At 30.4% G+C, this 19910-nt stretch overlaps 2 protein-coding genes and 4 pseudogenes across 6 annotated transcripts, besides 2 other annotated features; 2 read left to right on the top strand and 4 right to left on the bottom strand.

Annotated features, from left to right (window-relative positions):
* Nucleotides 1-1515: 1515 nt before the first annotated feature.
* Nucleotides 1516-1956: a mobile genetic element.
* A 2026-nt stretch (nt 1957-3982) lies between these two features.
* TVAGG3_1031670 lies at nt 3983-4832 on the top strand (annotated as a pseudogene). The gene has a single exon. A coding segment is annotated over exon 1 (850 nt).
* A 2994-nt stretch (nt 4833-7826) lies between these two features.
* On the top strand, nt 7827-8098 carry TVAGG3_1031660 (annotated as a pseudogene). The gene has a single exon. A coding segment is annotated over exon 1 (272 nt).
* A 786-nt stretch (nt 8099-8884) lies between these two features.
* Nucleotides 8885-19910: part of a mobile genetic element that runs on past the window's edge.
* Nucleotides 10446-11328, bottom strand: TVAGG3_1031650 (uncharacterized protein; the record flags this gene model as incomplete). Its single annotated transcript, XM_051255201.1, has 1 exon — nt 10446-11328. A coding segment is annotated over one exon (883 nt), but the record flags the coding sequence as incomplete, so codon positions are not given.
* On the bottom strand, nt 12032-12740 carry TVAGG3_1031640 (Prim-pol domain family; the record flags this gene model as incomplete). The annotated part of the gene is made up of 1 exon (XM_051255200.1): nt 12032-12740. A coding segment is annotated over one exon (709 nt), but the record flags the coding sequence as incomplete, so codon positions are not given.
* Nucleotides 16711-17950, bottom strand: TVAGG3_1031630 (annotated as a pseudogene). The gene has a single exon. A coding segment is annotated over exon 1 (1240 nt).
* TVAGG3_1031620 lies at nt 19171-19838 on the bottom strand (annotated as a pseudogene). Its single transcript has one exon. A coding segment is annotated over exon 1 (668 nt).

The raw sequence follows: 19910 nt of genomic DNA, 5'->3' as shown, positions 1-19910 counted from the left end.
AATTATATTTATTCAAAGTAAATCCTCATATAAACTTCTATGAACCATCCTCATCTGTTAATTCAATCAAGTATTCTAAGAAATTTGGGCAATTTTCTTCGAATAATTGGCTCTCATATGATAAATCTATTAATTCAATTTTGTCATGCATAAAATCATACTTTCCGAATATGCAATAGCATTTTTCAAGAGCCAACAATAAATCAATTTTAAATCTTAGACTGTTATTATTAAATGATTCAAGTAGTCCTTCCTCCAATAAAAAGTGGTACATTATTTGTTGATCGTTCTGTGAAAATTCGAAATTTAAGATACAATAGCAAATTATCTGAACGAAAAAATTTTTCTTGCTAGAATTGTAATCATTATAATTATCAATAATATTTGAAAAAAGACCGCTATAAAAGATAAAATCTTGATCGAAATGCGTAAAAACAATGAAAAGTATCTGATTGAAGAATTCTGGAACGCTTTGGTCTAGACACCACCATATGTAACGGTTAAGAGAGAACTGTTGATCTTGCATTATAAAGTCTACTAGTGAAATTTCGTTATTCATTAAAGAATACAATAATGTACCTATTTTCTTTTGTTTATTATGTGTTGATTTGTTTTGCCATTGAAAATAACATAGATATGTATCATCGGATTCTAATGCTAAAATTTTAAAGTCGTAATAAATAACAATCCGGGTAAAAACAAGGATATTTTCGTCAAATGCATCTATTTTGTCAACAGGAAATGGTATCTTGGAGACACAATCACCAATATCAATATTTTCAACATCTTGTTTATAAGATTTGATATTCATTAAAATTTGATATAAAAAAGTAAATTCATTGCTCAGAAAATTGAGAAAATTGAGAGTAACCGCCAAATAAGATTTTTAAAAATAAAGAACTAAGGGTACAGTATATGAGAAGGAAGAATCCAAAATTTTATTTTTAAGGTTTTGCAAGAAATATTTTTATTAATAAACGGTAGAATAATAATAGGAATATCGATATTAAAAAAGAAATACATGAAATAAATAAAAATTTGATTCAATTTTGACAAGAATCACAAATGATTCTTCTCAAAGTTGCTCAGTGAACAACAGTAGTATATGAGAGCGGGTTGTGTGACTTTTTTTGTAAACGTAAGAATTCATACAATATTGAACGATTTTGTATCATTTATTTTAACATTAATTTTAAAATAATTTATTTATTTATTCTTACATAAATGACCCAACAAGTAAAACCAGATAAAATAGATTATCGAATTTTAGAGGATGGTGTTCCTGTTTATATTCAAAGATTTAAAGGGAAGCAATATTATAGAATTGTTTAAAAAATAAATGGAATCAATGGAGTCATAATCAAAGACCTCATAAACGAGAAGAAGAAATTAGAAATTAATGATTATTTGAATTTATGAAATCAATTATTTGATTTATTCGCTCTTCAATAATTTCTATTCTTTTTGTTAAATCATCAATTTTCATTAATGAGGTATAAATATAATGATAAAGAATTTTTATTTTGTATGAAATGAGCGTCAAAACTAACGACGTTAAAAAATTAGGATTCACAAATGAGGAAATAAAGAATATATTAGAGGAGGCAGGTTATGAAGTTGATAAATATTATTTAAGAAATTGTCAAAAATTCGCGGAGTTTTTAAATGAGTTTGGTTATGATGGAAAAATGAATAAAAATGATGTTATAAATTTCTTATATCCCTCTTCTAAAAAAGAAAAACCTAAAGAACCTGATGTTTTCCCTGAATATTATGAAGAACGGATTAAAGATGATGAATATGATGAAATTGAAAGACTGGAAAAAATAAGAGATGAAATAGATGAAAAATTAAGGAATTAAGAAGTTGAAAAATATAATGAAAATGAAGTAGAGGGTTTAATGAATATCCCAGCTTCAGAATCAGCAGTTCAGAAATCTCATGAAGAAAGATATAAAAATTACTTTTTGGAATCAACACAAAATTTATTAGATGGTGAAATAGATGAAACACTTTCAGAAGAAGGTACTAAATTTATTCGTAAACATAAGTTACAATTTATTGATAATGAAGAATACCCTTGTATCCTACTTTCACCACCTTTAGATTCTGAAAAATTCAAAAAAGCACTGAAAAATGTAACATATGCAACTAATACGATTAAGAAAGAAGATCATGATATTTACACAAATTATTATTTTAAATAATGCACGGTGTTGATAAAGTTTTTGATTTATTAAATAAAATATCAAAAGAAACCATTGGAACCTATAAAATTTTATGCGATTGTGGTTTCATTATTGAAGATACCAATAATGTTTCATATGAAAGAACAGCACCGAAGGAAGATGAAGTGGAAAGGTCTATACCATTCGTTATTAAGAACATTGAAGATATGAAAACGTATAAGCATTATATTTATTCATTTATTTCAGAAAAAAATGGAAGCAACCCATAAAACATCTTCTCATCATTTTATAGCTATTCATACATTCCTTTTCAAAGTTGTGAAATTAAATAAGACAGGAATTAGATTTAATGTATCAGGGTACGCATTCTTGAGTAAATTAATAATGTATCGTCACGTCCGCAGATGATAAAAATTTATGTGTTCTTAATTCATTTTATGGGCTTTAGCCCTGGACTCTCTGAGTCTCGGACTTTAAAAAATAAACTTTATTTTTTAATTTTTATTCTTACATAAATGAACAAAAATGGAACAGCTAAAATGAATGATAATCAAATAAGAGCCGAAGGTAGAAGGTTATTTAAACGCTTCTATAACATTCCTGATGGTGTTAATCCTAAAACTCGTAGAAGCTATTTAAATGAAGCAATAGATGCATATGAAGGATTTGACATTTCATCAGAAAGTGAGAGGTTAGCAAGAATGTTAAACGTTAATATTGATTTTTATTATTGTGACCCTCAACCAGAAGACGTAGACATTAACAAGGTAGACTTTCCATTAGTGGAATCAATAATGATAGATCCAGAATTTGAAACAGTAAATATTTTATTAACACAGAGTCCATGTGGAAAACTTCACGCTGACAGAATTACAGGACGTTGAAGCACTCACAGGATATAAAGTTTGCCCCTTTTGCAAAGAAGAAGTATATTCTATCCGTGATGATCCAGAAAGGAAAAACCAAAGAAGATTTTTAAAACATTGTGAGAAATGTAAAGAAAATAATGGAAGATTAATTCAAGACGTTCAATTGCAAAACACACAACAACCATATGCACCACATATCACGAAACAGAAGATATATCAATGGCTATTAGCACATAATTTGCAGGAATATTATAAACCAACAAGATATTATATTACTTTTGACTTCGAAACATTAGAGACTAAAGAAGAACTTCAACTTTCTGAATGTGCAACTTTGAACGCTTACTTAAAACCATTCATGGTATCATCAACGGTTAAATTAAACGATAAAACATATACGAGGAATTTTTGCTTAACTTCGAGTGATTCTTTTATTTCTGATTGGATTGAGTTTTTATTTTCAACCTGTTCATTAGTTGCTAAATCAAATATTGAACAATACAATGAATTATTGAAGTCGCAAACGGACTCTTTGAGTCCTGAAGGTCTTTCAGACCAAACGGCGGGGACTTTGTCTCATACATTAAATGAAAAACAGAAGAAAGCATTTAAAGAACTTCTAGATGAAGAATTCAATAAAGTGAATATCATAGGTTTTAATTCGGGAAAGTTTGATTTAAATTTAATTCTTCATGATTTAAACACTGCAAAATGGAAAATAAAATCAATGCTGGGTTCATCTTCACAATTTAAGCAAATCATTGTAAAGAAAACAAACGTTCCATATGAATTGAGATTTATTGACATCAGAAATTATATAGCGGGTGGGACATTAGACCAATTCACTCAAGATTTCGGAAACAATAAAACACGTGTTAAATCCTTTTTCCCTTATCAATTCATCACATGGGAGAATTACGAAGAAGAATTATATAAAGTGGAACCATTCACTCAAGATTCATTTTATTCAGCATTAACTCAAGAAACTATATCAGATAGTGATTATCAAATATATCTCAATGATGCTAAAAATTTTGAGAATAGATTAGAATATTTTATTCATTATTGCAATAAAGACGTTGAAATTATGATTGACCCAATTGATAAAATTATTGAAGAAACATTTGTTTATAAAATTGACATGCTTCATAATCTTTCTTTATCATCGAATGCTTCAATGATTCGTTACGCTTTAGCATATAAAGACTTTAATCCTAATGAAAAATATCCTGAGGAAGAGATAGAATCAAGTTTTGAATTAACGAAAAAGTATTGGAAATATAAAATTGAATCATATAAGAAACAAGATGAAAAAGCAGAAAGGGATACTAAAAATAATGTTTCAATGGATGATTTTCAATACTATCACGATTTAATCCTTTCATCTAAATGCAAAATGTGTGGTAAAGCGTTTACATATGCAAATAAACCAACATTGGATAGAATCGATAATGAAAAACCACATACCAAAGAAAATTGTCAGTTAATGTGTTGTTATTGCAATGTCGTAAAATCAAATAAAGATGAAAATGTTCAACGTTTAAGAATCAATTTAAGAAATTATGCATTAAAAAATAATTTACCAATGACTTTAGATTCAGTTGAAGCTTATCACATTCTCCGTAATGGAATTACTGGTGGTTTATCAAATGTTCAACATAGAGTAAATCTTAAAGGAATCACGCACATTAATAAACTTTCATATAATCCAGAAACTAAAACTGTATCAAATGAGGACACTTCCAACATTATGACTCATTTCGTTGGTTGTTGATTTTAATTCATTATATCCTTCATCATTTTCATCTAATCCTCATGATTTCATTCAATATACTGACCATAAAATGTATATGCCGGGAAGATTAAATGGTGTTATCATTTGTGAACAGCAACAAAGAAAGCAAAAGCACTGGGAATAATTAAGAAGAAAAATACTTTATTCGTGGCTGAAGTAAAGGGTCACATTGATGAAAAATACATTAATGATTACATAAACTTTTTACCGATAATAAGAAACTTAGATATTATCACAGATGAAAAAACAATTGGCAGTTTTATGTATAATTACATGAAATCAAACAATCTACCAGTTGACCAGAAACAGAGAAAATTAACTCAGTTAGCATCAACACACAACCAATATCAACCATTTTCTTCTTATTATCTTTGGTATCTAATAGACAGATTTCATTTTATCATCGATGACATTCAATCAATTTTAACATTTACTAAAAACACTTGCTTTAATGAATTTGCGAATGAATTTATGAACGAAAGACAAAGGGCTGAATTAGAAGGAAATAAAGGAAAAAGTTTATTTTGCAAGATTTCACTTAATGGATCATATGGTTACGATGCAATGAATACACAAAATTACACAAAGACTAAAATAATGAATGCACAGAAGGCACGCGTTGCATGTATGGCAAATAAGTTTAAAAACATAAGAGAAATAGGTGAAGATACATATCAAATGATGCTCAAAAGATAGATTTATAGATGTGAAACATGTTTACAAGAGGCATTCTTTTTAGATAATGCTAAATACTAGTATTTGGTTTTCATTTATGATTTTATGTATAAATGCATGAATGTTAATCGTTTTCATTTCATTGAAGGTGATACTGATTCATCTTATTGGGCAATCGCTGGTGATCCAAATCTTCCTAACACTCAAGCATTTCAGGCGATTGTAACCGATAAACAATTTTATGATAAAAACATTTACAAATTCGCACCTTTTGATTTCTTCTGTTTTGATGAGAAATTTAAACCTAAATTAAAGAATAAAGCTGAAGAAAAAGCACATGAGAAGAAGTTATTGGGTTTAGCAATTGAGAAACAAGGTGATAACATGGTTGCTTTATGCCCCAAGTGTTATACATCATCTCAACGGTTCAATTGATGAAAGTGATTTTAAAAGATTGCACAAAAATGAAAGGTTTAGTTTAAGACAAAATAAGCAATTAACACCAAAAAATATTTGGATATAATAAATATGAAAGTGATATTTGATGGTCAGAATATTAATTTACAACTTAAAAACAGGTCTATGACTCGCTTAACAATTGGTAAGACTGCATTAACAGGAGCACACACTAAGGCTGTATGTTGTGAAAATGGATGTTGTATGCCGTTTATTTAATCCTGAGCCACAGAAGAGACAAAAGGAACCGTTGAATGATGGTTTTGATTCTTGATCAAAGAGGTGGGCACCCTTGAAACATTGATTTTATTTTTATATAAATGAATAGTGTAGATTTAAAAATTTTAATTGATGATTTAGTACTTAATCAAAAATTTCTTAATTATTATGAATTAAAATCATATCTCCAAAAATATGATAACAATATAACGGGTGATGATATGGAATATTATTATCCATATTATAAAAATGAAATTTTGAAATATCATAATAGAATAATTTCTGAAATTAAAGACAAAATTAAAAATAATGAATATACAAAGGGAAAAACTAAATCACAACTTAAACAATTGAAAGATTTCAAAAATAAAGTATTAACAGAAGAAGATATTGATGAATTATATAAATTATATAATCATGAGCCGCAAAAACAAAAGATGCAAAACACCCAGGTCCTTCAGACCATAAATGAAGCACAAGCTTTAATTTATGATTCATTAGTTAAACCATATTCAGCCCGACTTTAAATGAAGATCAACTTTTGGAATTCATCCTTCAACATAAACTCGAAGCGGGAAAGTATATCAAACCTTTATATACAGCATATTTAAAACAAATGAATAGAATACATCCAGAATTAATGAAGGAAGGAATGAATTCCAAAATCAAAGCAGATAAAATTAAACCACCTGCAACACCAAAACCTCCAACGACAGTACCGCCTCCTCCTTCAGTTAATCCTTCATCATTCACTTTATTATATCCATTTCAAACATTAAAGAAGCAAAAAGATTTTAAAAAGGATTTCAAGATATTAAATAAACCAATTGACCCAAAAATTCAACCGTTAAAGGAAAAATTTAGTCGCCCTTCATTTGCACCATATCCATATTCATACGAAATCGATCATCTGGAATATTCAAAAGGAAAAGTTACTTATTTATTTGCCATTAACATTAACACTAGATATTTATATTGCATTCCAGTGAAAGGGAAAACAGAACAGGAAACAAGAAGAGCTATTCAATACTTACTAGATCATGAAAGAGTAGATAATATAAGGGTGATGGTGATAAAGGATTTCAGGCAGCTATGACTCATTATTTCCCACAAATTAATTTTTTCTTTTCATCCTCTCCATATACGTTTCATAATAAAATAGTTGATGCGGTAATGAGAACTCTTAGAGATGCGTTAGGGTTAACGGTCAGATATACTGGGATGGAAATCATGACTCCATCATACAACAGTTAGTATATTATTACAATAATACATGGCATAGAACTATAAACATGAAACCAGTGGAAATGAAAAATGATATTTCAAAAGAATGGGAATATATTAGAAAGCAAATGGAAAGGTTGAATGATGTTAAACGTGAACAAATTAATTCGGGGCTCATGAATTTTAAACAAGGGGATAAAGTTTTGATTCATCTCGATTATGGAAAAACTGATAAATCAATGACAAAAAGAAGACGAAGATTTGACACAATAGCTGAATTTGTTAGATATATTAACGGTAATGTATTAGTTGAGGTTAACAATAAATTAATAGAAATTCCGATTTATTTTATTACTCCATTATATTTAAATAACATTTAATTTTTTTATTTCGTAAGAAATGAGTGACAACAAAGCAGTCAAGAGTCCAGACGATGAATATAAAAAGAAACTAAACAGAATTAAATCAAAAATATGCTATTACAAAAAGAAGCCGCAATGTGGTGAGGTTGAAAACGATGAAGAGAGGAAAGAAATAATCGAAAAATTAGAAACTTATCGTTCAATCATTAAACTGAGTGAAGCAAAATAAAAGAATTTAATAGAATAAATAAATTGATTGGAAGAGATGAATTTAATAAAGATGAATTTTTAAACTCAATCCAAATTTAATTTTTATTTCTCTTTGACAACATCTCTCTTTCCATCATTACTGCATAACCACATTTTCTCAGTTTTAGTGGTTTGTTATTTTTAGCAAGTTCTCGCATCATTTTTATCGTTTCCTCCCTTGTTATGATTCGTGGTAAATTTTGAGCTTGTGGGGTATCCATTTATGATAAAAATAAAAATTTGTTATCAGTTATTTTATCGTTAATGGTTTCAGGTTATTCAATAATGAATTATTTTTGAAGAACTGATAGGGTCACCAGGTCACCAGGTCACCAGGTAATTTAACTTTTCTGAAAAAATGTGACAACATGACATTTTGACAACAACATAGGAGGATAGCAATAATGAATTATTTTTGAAGAACTGATAGGGTCACCAGGTCACCAGGTCACCAGGTAATTTAACTTTTCTGAAAAAATGTGACAACATGACATTTTGACAACAACATAGGAGGATAGCAATAATGAATTATTTTTGAAGAACTGATAGGGTCACCAGGTTACCAGGTCACCAGGTAATTTAACTTTTCTGAAAAAATGTGACAACATGACATTTTGACAACAACATAGGAGGATAGCAATAATGAATTATTTTTGAAGAACTGATAGGGTCACCAGGTCACCAGGTCACTAGGTAATTTAACTTTTCTGAAAAAATGTGACAACATGACATTTTGACAACAACATAGGAGGATAGCAATAATGATTTCATCGTAATGAGTGTAAATGACCCAAAATAAAGTTTATGTTAGCATGTTAGATCTAACCTCATTTCTAACCTCATTTCTAACCTCTTGCGATTTTCATACGGAATCTCTTCTCTCGGTTTTCCGAGGGAAGCAATCATATGAGGAAATTCTTCTAAAAGTTCTTTTGTCTGTTGGTTTTCAAACCAATGATATACTTGCTTTGTAGAACGAAGAGCATTCATTATACTTTGCATTTGGTACATGTCATCTTTGACCGAACGAATGAGGCGAAGTTGTTTGTTATACTGTATGTACTCGTATTCTTCATTAATGGCTTCATGAACGATAGCGGTTGTTGTGTTCTCTGATGTTGACATTACTGTCTTTACATACAAAATAAATAAAACTAACTTTATTTTCTGACTTTCACAAAAGACAAAAATAAACGCTTTACATGTATTTTTCAGCAACTTCGTCAAATAATTTTATAGCTTTATCTATCTCATCTACTTCAAACGTTTCTTTACCTTTCGTGGGAGCACCATACATTTTCTCAAAAACTTCAAGCAGTTCTGTTTCAGCAGCTCTCATATCATTAACAAACACAACCTTGACTCTATTGACTGTACTGTCATATCTTTGAGTTATATTATATGTTCTTCCTATCTTATATCTTTTTGTGTTGAAGTCCTTCGGTTTCTGAACGATGTAAAGTAAGCCTTCACTGCAACGTTCCGTATCGAATGAACCATATGTTATGAAGTTATATCCAACAACTGGGTCTAACCATAAAAACTATTGGTATAAGACTTTTGTCTATAAGATATGCTCTTGTTCCATGAAATGCTACTGATATCATGAGCTCAGGATTTCTTGTCAAAATTTTCTGAGTTGAAGCATTTCTAACCCAGTCGTTTGTTTTCTTTTCAGATGGAGATATAATGTCTGACAAAGAATATTTGTTGTATTTCTTTGAGTATCTTACGTTTAAATCACCTATTCTAACCACTTTGGTGTCATCGTCTATCTTTCTAACTGTTTCAAACTCAATGTTTGTCATTACTGTCTTTACATACAAGATAAAAAAGATATAAAAATAAAATTAGCGTTATATTTCTAACTAATGAAATTCATTATTTTTGAAGAACTGATAGGGTCACCAGGTCACCAGGTCACCAGGTAATTTAACTTTTCTGAAAAATGTGACAACATGACATTTTGACAACAACATAGGAGGATAGCAATAATGAATTATTTTTGAAGAACTGATAGGGTCACCAGGTCACCAGGTCACCAGGTAATTTAACTTTTCTGAAAAAATGTGACAACATGACATTTTGACAACAACATAGGAGGATAGCAATAATGAATTATTTTTGAAGAACTGATAGGGTCACCAGGTCACCAGGTCACTAGGTAATTTAACTTTTCTGAAAAAATGTGACAACATGACATTTTGACAACAACATAGGAGGATAGCAATAATGAATTATTTTTGAAGAACTGATAGGGTCACCAGGTCACCAGGTCACCAGGTAATTTAACTTTTCTGAAAAAATGTGACAACATGACATTTTGACAACAACATAGGAGGATAGCAAAAATAAATTCAAATCATACTTTATAAAGCATCATTTACAGGTATTTTATCGTCAGTACATGAATCATCATTATCGTTTGGTTCAACTTGTTTATATAATCCTTTCATTTCTTCTTTCAAAACATAATACCATGTCTGTTTACCATCTATTTTTCTTTGTTTCCTATCACATTTATCCTTAATACTCATTTGGAAATTCTTGTCTTTCATGTCTGATGGTTTGCAGAATAGAGCATTTTTACACGTCATACCTACACACAATTCATCATAATGTGTATTTATCCATACATCTAAAGGATTTGTTGATAATTCAATTAAATCTTGTTTGGCTTCAGTCATCGGAATGATTCGTACATTAAATGATGAAAGGTCATATTGCATAAAATACGTCAGTAAATTATCATAAAATTCCTTTGTGCATGAATTCATCAAATTCTTGAAATAATCAAATTGACCCTTAAATTTACCATTAACTCTTAAAACTACATATCTTCTGTCTCCAACTTCAATTTTGACAGGGTAAACGTTATTAGTTACGAAAATGAAATTGGCAACGTTTTGTGCTGTTCTTCTGGGTTGATTCTTTTCATTAATTCTTATCTCATTATCCGTTATAATTGATTTCAAAGCGTTGAAGTTTGCGAGTCTGTCTTCACCAACATTCTTGAGTTCATTAAGTACAAGAAACATTTTATTCTCAACTACTGAATTGAAATTACCCGTTAGCTCACTTATTTCAGTAATGTTTTTACATGAATAACCAGCGAGAAGTTCAGAAATAATGTCTGTGAATCTGTTTTTACCTGTTCCCTGAAGTCCTTTCAAAATAATTGCTGTTTCATTCTTGATTCCAGGATGTTGAATCATTGATGCAATCCAGCCGAGAAGGTATTTATACACTTCATCGTTATTATCACAAATGGCTTCTTTAATGAAATTCATAAACATCTCAATTTTTGAGTAATCAGGTTTTTCAAGAATGTTGTATTTATAACCCTGAAACGTTGAGAAAACATCGGGGAATCAGATTTAAAGCAAACACCCTTAACGGTTAATGAAGATAATTGATTTAATAGTACATCCCATGCTGTTATTGTTTTACCTTCTTCTTTAAATAATTTAATCATTTTAAGTGACTCTTTCATGTTTGATTGAAGAACGAATGATATTTGATTCATTTTGTCGTGGATATTATAGTCCTTTTGAATGAAATATTTATTTCCACAATCTACAAAACGGATTACACGTGATAAATCCTCAATTACTTCAGAACTGTTTTTATACTGATGATTTTCAGCCTTGCGTCTAATATCTGTTATCAAAAACGAGTCATCAAGTTTTATATCAAATGTTATTTTTGGCTTACGTAATAAAGGCAAAACATATTCATCATAATATTCCTTTTGATATAGTTTTAGAATCTTCACCAAAACAAATGGAGAAGTCATTAAATATGCATATCTACTACGTGCTTTTTCAAAATTACTTTTTGCATTTTCTGTTAAATTGCAGAAGTTATAAACGTTATCGTATGCTTCATTAATTAAATGATTAGGTAACGAATTAATAGCTTGAAACAGTGTGAATAATGTAACTTCTTTTTCTAAATTCATGTTTCCACCGTCATTATGTACTTCAAAATCACAGATGCCATCAACTATGCTCTGAGCTAGTTTATCGTCAATGTTTACATCTTTGTTTTCATTCATTATACTCTTTATTTCTTCGTTCTTCTGTTCAACTCTTACCTTAATATTCAAATCATTTAATATATCATTCACTGTTCTGGTTAATGTTGAGTCATAACTTCCACGAATGAATGAGTATGTATTGATTGGTTCTGTTGCATTCTTGCGAACTCTTGAATCAGCCATAACTACTAAAGAACGCTTTGAATCATCAATAGAAGTCATTATGTCAATATCATAATCATTGCAGGAATAACATTTAATCATTCTGTTCGAGGTTGAATAGAAGAAATTAGTGTTGCAATAAATGTGAAGACCTCCTGAAGCGGTTTTAACGATAACATCTTTATCCGAAAGTTTTGATAAAATGTCTTTTCTAACTGTTTCTTTAAGTTCATCATTGTACGATTTATTGATATCAACATCTATAATCGTTAAATTCGAAATTTTATTTACTAATAAAGCCATACCAGTTTTCCTTCCTCTTCCTCCATCATATTTGAGGTAGTTATGTAAATCAATCTTGTTTTCACCAATTCTTTCGTTGAGGGTTTTAGTTTCTGCCATAACTAATTCCTCAGCTAATTCCTCAACTAATTCCTCAACTAATGAATCAACTTTTTCATCAGAAACGATATAGTTGCTGTTGTTGTTTGTTGCTGTCATTTATATAGGAATAAAAAAATAAAAATAATTTTAAAACTAACTTTATTTTTGGGCTACATCAAATTTCATTCCTGTTGTCAAAATGTCATGTTGTCACATTTTTTCAGAAAAGTTAAATTACCTGGTGACCTGGTGACCTGGTGACCCTATCAGTTCTTCAAAAATAATTCATTATTGCTATCCTCCTATGTTGTTGTCAAAATGTCATGTTGTCACATTTTTTCAGAAAAGTTAAATTACCTGGTGACCTGGTGACCTGGTGACCCTATCAGTTCTTCAAAAATAATTCATTATTGCTATCCTCCTATGTTGTTGTCAAAATGTCATGTTGTCACATTTTTTCAGAAAAGTTAAATTACCTGGTGACCTGGTGACCCTATCAGTTCTTCAAAAATAATTCATTATTGCTATCCTCCTATGTTGTTGTCAAATGTCATGTTGTCACATTTTTTCAGAAAAGTTAAATTACCTGGTGACCTGGTGACCTGGTGACCCTATCAGTTCTTCAAAAATAATTCATTATTGCTATCCTCCTATGTTGTTGTCAAAATGTCATGTTGTCACATTTTTTCAGAAAAGTTAAATTACCTGGTGACCTGGTGACCTGGTGACCCTATCAGTTCTTCAAAAATAATTCATTATTGCTATCCTCCTATGTTGTTGTCAAAATGTCATGTTGTCACATTTTTTCAGAAAAGTTAAATTACCTGGTGACCTGGTGACCCTATCAGTTCTTCAAAAATAATTCATTATTGCTATCCTCCTATGTTGTTGTCAAAATGTCATGTTGTCACATTTTTTCAGAAAAGTTAAATTACCTGGTGACCTGGTGACCTGGTGACCCTATCAGTTCTTCAAAAATAATTCATTATTGCTATCCTCCTATGTTGTTGTCAAAATGTCATGTTGTCACATTTTTTCAGAAAAGTTAAATTACCTGGTGACCTGGTGACCCTATCAGTTCTTCAAAAATAATTCATTATTGCTATCCTCCTATGTTGTTGTCAAAATGTCATGTTGTCACATTTTTTCAGAAAAGTTAAATTACCTGGTGACCTGGTGACCTGGTGACCCTATCAGTTCTTCAAAAATAATTCATTATTGCTATCCTCCTATGTTGTTGTCAAAATGTCATGTTGTCACATTTTTTCAGAAAAGTTAAATTACCTAGTGACCTGGTGACCTGGTGACCCTATCAGTTCTTCAAAAATAATTCATTATTGCTATCCTCCTATGTTGTTGTCAAAATGTCATGTTGTCACATTTTTTCAGAAAAGTTAAATTACCTGGTGACCTGGTGACCTGGTGACCCTATCAGTTCTTCAAAAATAATTCATTATTGCTATCCTCCTATGTTGTTGTCAAAATGTCATGTTGTCACATTTTTTCAGAAAAGTTAAATTACCTGGTGACCTGGTGACCTGGTGACCCTATCAGTTCTTCAAAAATAATTCATTATTGCTATCCTCCTATGTTGTTGTCAAAATGTCATGTTGTCACATTTTTTCAGAAAAGTTAAATTACCTGGTGACCTGGTGACCTGGTGACCCTATCAGTTCTTCAAAAATAATTCATTATTGCTATCCTCCTATGTTGTTGTCAAAATGTCATGTTGTCACATTTTTTCAGAAAAGTTAAATTACCTGGTGACCTGGTGACCTGGTGACCCTATCAGTTCTTCAAAAATAATTCATTATTGCTATCCTCCTATGTTGTTGTCAAAATGTCATGTTGTCACATTTTTTCAGAAAAGTTAAATTACCTGGTGACCTGGTGACCTGGTGACCCTATCAGTTCTTCAAAAATAATTCATTATTGCTATCCTCCTATGTTGTTGTCAAAATGTCATGTTGTCACATTTTTTCAGAAAAGTTAAATTACCTGGTGACCTGGTGACCTGGTGACCCTATCAGTTCTTCAAAAATAATTCATTATTGCTATCCTCCTATGTTGTTGTCAAAATGTCATGTTGTCACATTTTTTCAGAAAAGTTAAATTACCTGGTGACCTGGTGACCTGGTGACCCTATCAGTTCTTCAAAAATAATTCATTATTGCTATCCTCCTATGTTGTTGTCAAAATGTCATGTTGTCACATTTTTTCAGAAAAGTTAAATTACCTGGTGACCTGGTGACCTGGTGACCCTATCAGTTCTTCAAAAATAATTCATTATTGCTATCCTCCTATGTTGTTGTCAAAATGTCATGTTGTCACATTTTTTCAGAAAAGTTAAATTACCTGGTGACCTGGTGACCCTATCAGTTCTTCAAAAATAATTCATTATTGCTATCCTCCTATGTTGTTGTCAAAATGTCATGTTGTCACATTTTTTCAGAAAAGTTAAATTACCTGGTGACCTGGTGACCTGGTGACCCTATCAGTTCTTCAAAAATAATTCATTATTGCTATCCTCCTATGTTGTTGTCAAAATGTCATGTTGTCACATTTTTTCAGAAAAGTTAAATTACCTGGTGACCTGGTGACCTGGTGACCCTATCAGTTCTTCAAAAATAATTCATTATTGCTATCCTCCTATGTTGTTGTCAAAATGTCATGTTGTCACATTTTTTCAGAAAAGTTAAATTACCTGGTGACCTGGTGACCTGGTGACCCTATCAGTTCTTCAAAAATAATTCATTATTGCTATCCTCCTATGTTGTTGTCAAAATGTCATGTTGTCACATTTTTTCAGAAAAGTTAAATTACCTGGTGACCTGGTGACCTGGTGACCCTATCAGTTCTTCAAAAATAATTCATTATTGCTATCCTCCTATGTTGTTGTCAAAATGTCATGTTGTCACATTTTTTCAGAAAAGTTAAATTACCTGGTGACCTGGTGACCTGGTGACCCTATCAGTTCTTCAAAAATAATTCATTATTGCTATCCTCCTATGTTGTTGTCAAAATGTCATGTTGTCACATTTTTTCAGAAAAGTTAAATTACCTGGTGACCTGGTGACCTGGTGACCCTATCAGTTCTTCAAAAATAATTCATTATTGCTATCCTCCTATGTTGTTGTCAAAATGTCATGTTGTCACATTTTTTCAGAAAAGTTAAATTACCTGGTGACCTGGTGACCTGGTGACCCTATCAGTTCTTCAAAAATAATTCATTATTGCTATCCTCCTATGTTGTTGTCAAAATGTCATGTTGTCACATTTTTTCAGAAAAGTTAAATTACCTGGTGACCTGGTGACCTGGTGACCCTATCAGTTCTTCAAAAATAATTCATTATTGCTATCCTCCTATGTTGTTGTCAAAATGTCATGTTGTCACATTTTTTCAGAAAAGTTAAATTACCTGGTGACCTGGTGACCCTATCAGTTCTTCAAAAATAATTCATTATTGCTATCCTCCTATGTTGTTGTCAAAATGTCATGAGTTAAATGACCTGGTGACACATGGTAAAACGCTTGTGAAAAAAGAGGTGAAAAAAAAGGTGAGATCTCACCTCTTCACCTAAAAATTATTTTTGGTGTAAATTTATGATAAAAATAAATGATTCATTGAACTCTATACCATGCGTAAACTGTCATGTAAGGTGGCATGTAGTCTTTACTTTGTCCCGTTGTTTGTGTATATCCTGAAACGAAATGTGTATGGTTTCCTTCTCCCTGAGTGTCATTCCAGTAACAATTTATAGCAAACTTAACGTCATCTTTAACATCATATCCTTTACCTTTTGTCATTCCTGACCAATCCCAATATCTATGCTTATGCCAACCCGCTTGAGATGTGCTTAAATCTATGTAGTGACTGTGTGCAGGTAAATTTTCACCTGTAATCGTTTTACTTCCACCCATTTCCTTTGAAGAGTTTGCACAATACAAAAACATGTCGACTATTTGTTCCCATGCACCAACACCAAACATTACTTGAGGACCTCTTGCATCCATAGATGTATAAATAGAACCTACTGGGTTCATTAAATCAAACATATGAGATAATATAGGATTGTCTCTTTTGAACTTAAAATATAGTGCAACTATTTCAGGTTTCTTCTGGTTTGTGTCGGAATATTTTTTATAATATAATCTTATGTTTTCGGGGTAGGTAAAATCTTGACTATAAAATTTATTTTTGTCATCTGTATAATAATATACTATTCTCGTTTTTTCTATTGCATTATATCTTTTATATCTATAATAATCTAAATATAATGTTAACTTTTGTTCATTACATGTGGTGTTCTGACATCATCTCCATAGTCATAATAATATGGTACTGGAGCTGTGCGAGGCAATGTCATATCTGTCATTTCATAAACTCTTAAATATTTCTTTTGTTCGTCTCCATATAAGTTTAAGTAACAGTTGTTGTCTAATGGAACTTTAACTTGTGTACCATTATTCTTTATATAGCTTACATACATTTCATTGTTATTTTTCGGAATGAGTTTACACCGCATACCATTTTTTAAGGAGTGTACCAATTGCCATCTAAAATATTTATTTTCTTCATCGACAGAAAAGTCACCAACAATAGTTTCAATATTTTTAGTTGTTCCTATCAAACTTTGGTATATTTCGTTAACATATTCCTTATCTGCCTTCTTCTCTAACGCACTAGCCACATATTCCTTATCCGCCTTCTTCTCTAACTCATCGTTAACATATTCCTTATCCGCTTTAAGGTCTAAACATCCTGAAACCCATCCTGTATCAGCTTTAGTTTTTAAAATCTTTGATGTCCATTCATAATACCATTCAACCCTTTCTTTAATTTCATTATCTTTTTCATCCACATATTCCTTATCCGCCTTCTTCTCTAACGCACTAGCCATTAATCCCTTATCTACCTTCTTCTCTAACTCACTGTTGACATAAGTTTTATCCGCTTTACTGTCTATGTCATTTAGGAAACCTTTTATGAATTCCTCATTTAAATTAAATCTTCCAATCTTCAAAACTTTAGGAAATGCATTTAATGCGTAATATCTTTGTTCTTCTGGTGGAATTGATGTTATATCATCCGTTATTCCTTTAATTTTTGAATTCATAAATAAAATTTCTTTTATATTTGATATCACTGCACCACCTTTGCAAACGAATTCGAAATGTTCTTTTCAATATTATCTCCAAATCTCCATATTTCAACCTTTGCGTTTGTTCTGCCGTCTTTGAATTATATGCATATATGGCGTATGTAATGGTCTGAGGGACCTGGGTGCTTTGTGCCTTAAGTTGTTGTGGTTGCTGTGTTTAATCATTTATTATGATTTAAAAATATTTAATCTGTTATCTCATCAGCTATTTTTTCTATTTGAAATGCCATAATATTTCATTCATGAATTCTAAATCACAATCAAATAGGTCAGTTATTCTAAATTTAATATTTGATAAATCTTTTGAATGAAGAATAAATGAATTCCCGGATAATTGAAACGGATATGATAAAAAAAATGTGTTTAAGTTGATGGATAAAATGTTTTGTATTGATGGGTAAGAGTTAGGGTCTAATGTTTGATGTGAAAATCTCATTGGGGTATTAACTTTATCACATTTGAATAAAATGAAATTGGAACCAGTGTCAGAATACAAAACATCCCAACATCTTTTTCAAAATTTAATATCCCCAACAATGAACGAAAATGAGGAGTACAAAATTTAATTTTCAGCGGAAATTTAATAAGGTTATTTATTTCATCAAGTTCAAAAAGTTTATCAGGTTTTGATTTAAAATTTCTTCATACCATACGATAAATGATTCATTTAAATAACTTAAATCATGTTAATATCCCATTTCGCTATCACATTATTTATATACATATCATACGTTTTTTCAAGGTCATCTTTAATAAATGATATATAATCTGAAGGGTCTAAAAGAATGGGATTAAATTTACCACTCACAGAAACGAGAGTAACATTATAAATTCCACTAACTGTTAAATTTAATTCACAGTTATTATTTGAAATAATATTGATAATTGACATTTTTATTACGATTAAAAATATGGTAAAGCGTTATTTTCCAGTGATAAATAAAACTAGAATAAGATTACCTCAAGAATTCATAAATTCAACGAATAAGAAATTCATTCATGTTATAAATTTTAGTGTTTTCAGAAAATATGAGTCGATGTCATATTCATCATCAGGTTATATTTCACTTCATTCAAATTTAGTTCAATCAAACCCATATAATGACCATTTCATAAGATTTTCAGATGTATTAAAATGTAATTGATAGATTAAAATATGAACAGATTGACAATATCGAATTTTTGGAATTTTGGTTTAAATATCCTGATGGAAAAAAGATTGAAGTTAAAGATAAAGCTGATACTATAACAAAAACAATTACAATGACCGATCCGGATAGTGGGGAACAAAAAGAAATAAAACAAACGATAGAAACTGGTGAAAGGTCAATTATTATTGATTATGATTCAAAGGATTATTATTCGATAATGTTAATGCTTGAATATTAAATAGCCTTAACAAAGAATTTTTCAAGTGATATTTTATATTCATCAACTATTTTATTGTATATGTTATTATAAGTTAAATGAAGTTCAGTTGTTGTTCCGTTCTTTGATATCTTAATTGTGCTAATATCCTTTATAGGATTTATTTTTGCAACTGTTCCGCAGCATGAAACCTCATCATCTATGAAAAATTGAATCTTAACGTCTGAATCTTGAACATCACAAAGAATGGCGATAATGTGAATTAATGATTCATAAGGTAAAATAATTAAACCGGATTGGTCAATTAAATTTATTATTGAATCATAATTATTAATTATTATATCACGGTAAATTTTCATTAATTCAGAATTAATGTCTATTTTATATGGGTTCTCAATGTTTGATGAAAGAGGTGGGGGGTATGTTGGATAAGTGGGAATTTCAACAGGTTCTTTACCGGGTTCAGATAAATGATTGGGTCTCCATCTTCTTTATTTTGCTCCTCCTCTTTCTTTGGTAAGTCACGAGTTAATAAATTTGGTTGAGTTGCTGACCTTGTTAGTTCAGGGCTAACATTAACTTTAACATTTTGAATAATTCGTGATTTATCATCATTTACGTTATAACCAACCGTAATCTCTGCTTTTGCGTTAGTGTTCTTTTGACTAGTGAAACGTCTTCTCATTTATAATTGAATAAAAAAAAGAAAAATATATTTAAAGTTTTATTTAGTTGTTACGGTAATATCCCAAGGTTC

This window comes from Trichomonas vaginalis, chromosome I (genome assembly GCF_026262505.1).
Source record: "Trichomonas vaginalis G3 chromosome I, whole genome shotgun sequence".
NCBI classification, from domain to species: domain Eukaryota; phylum Parabasalia; order Trichomonadida; family Trichomonadidae; genus Trichomonas; species Trichomonas vaginalis.
Note: the sequence above shows the minus strand (reverse complement) of the source record. Positions and strands in the feature narration are given on the sequence as shown.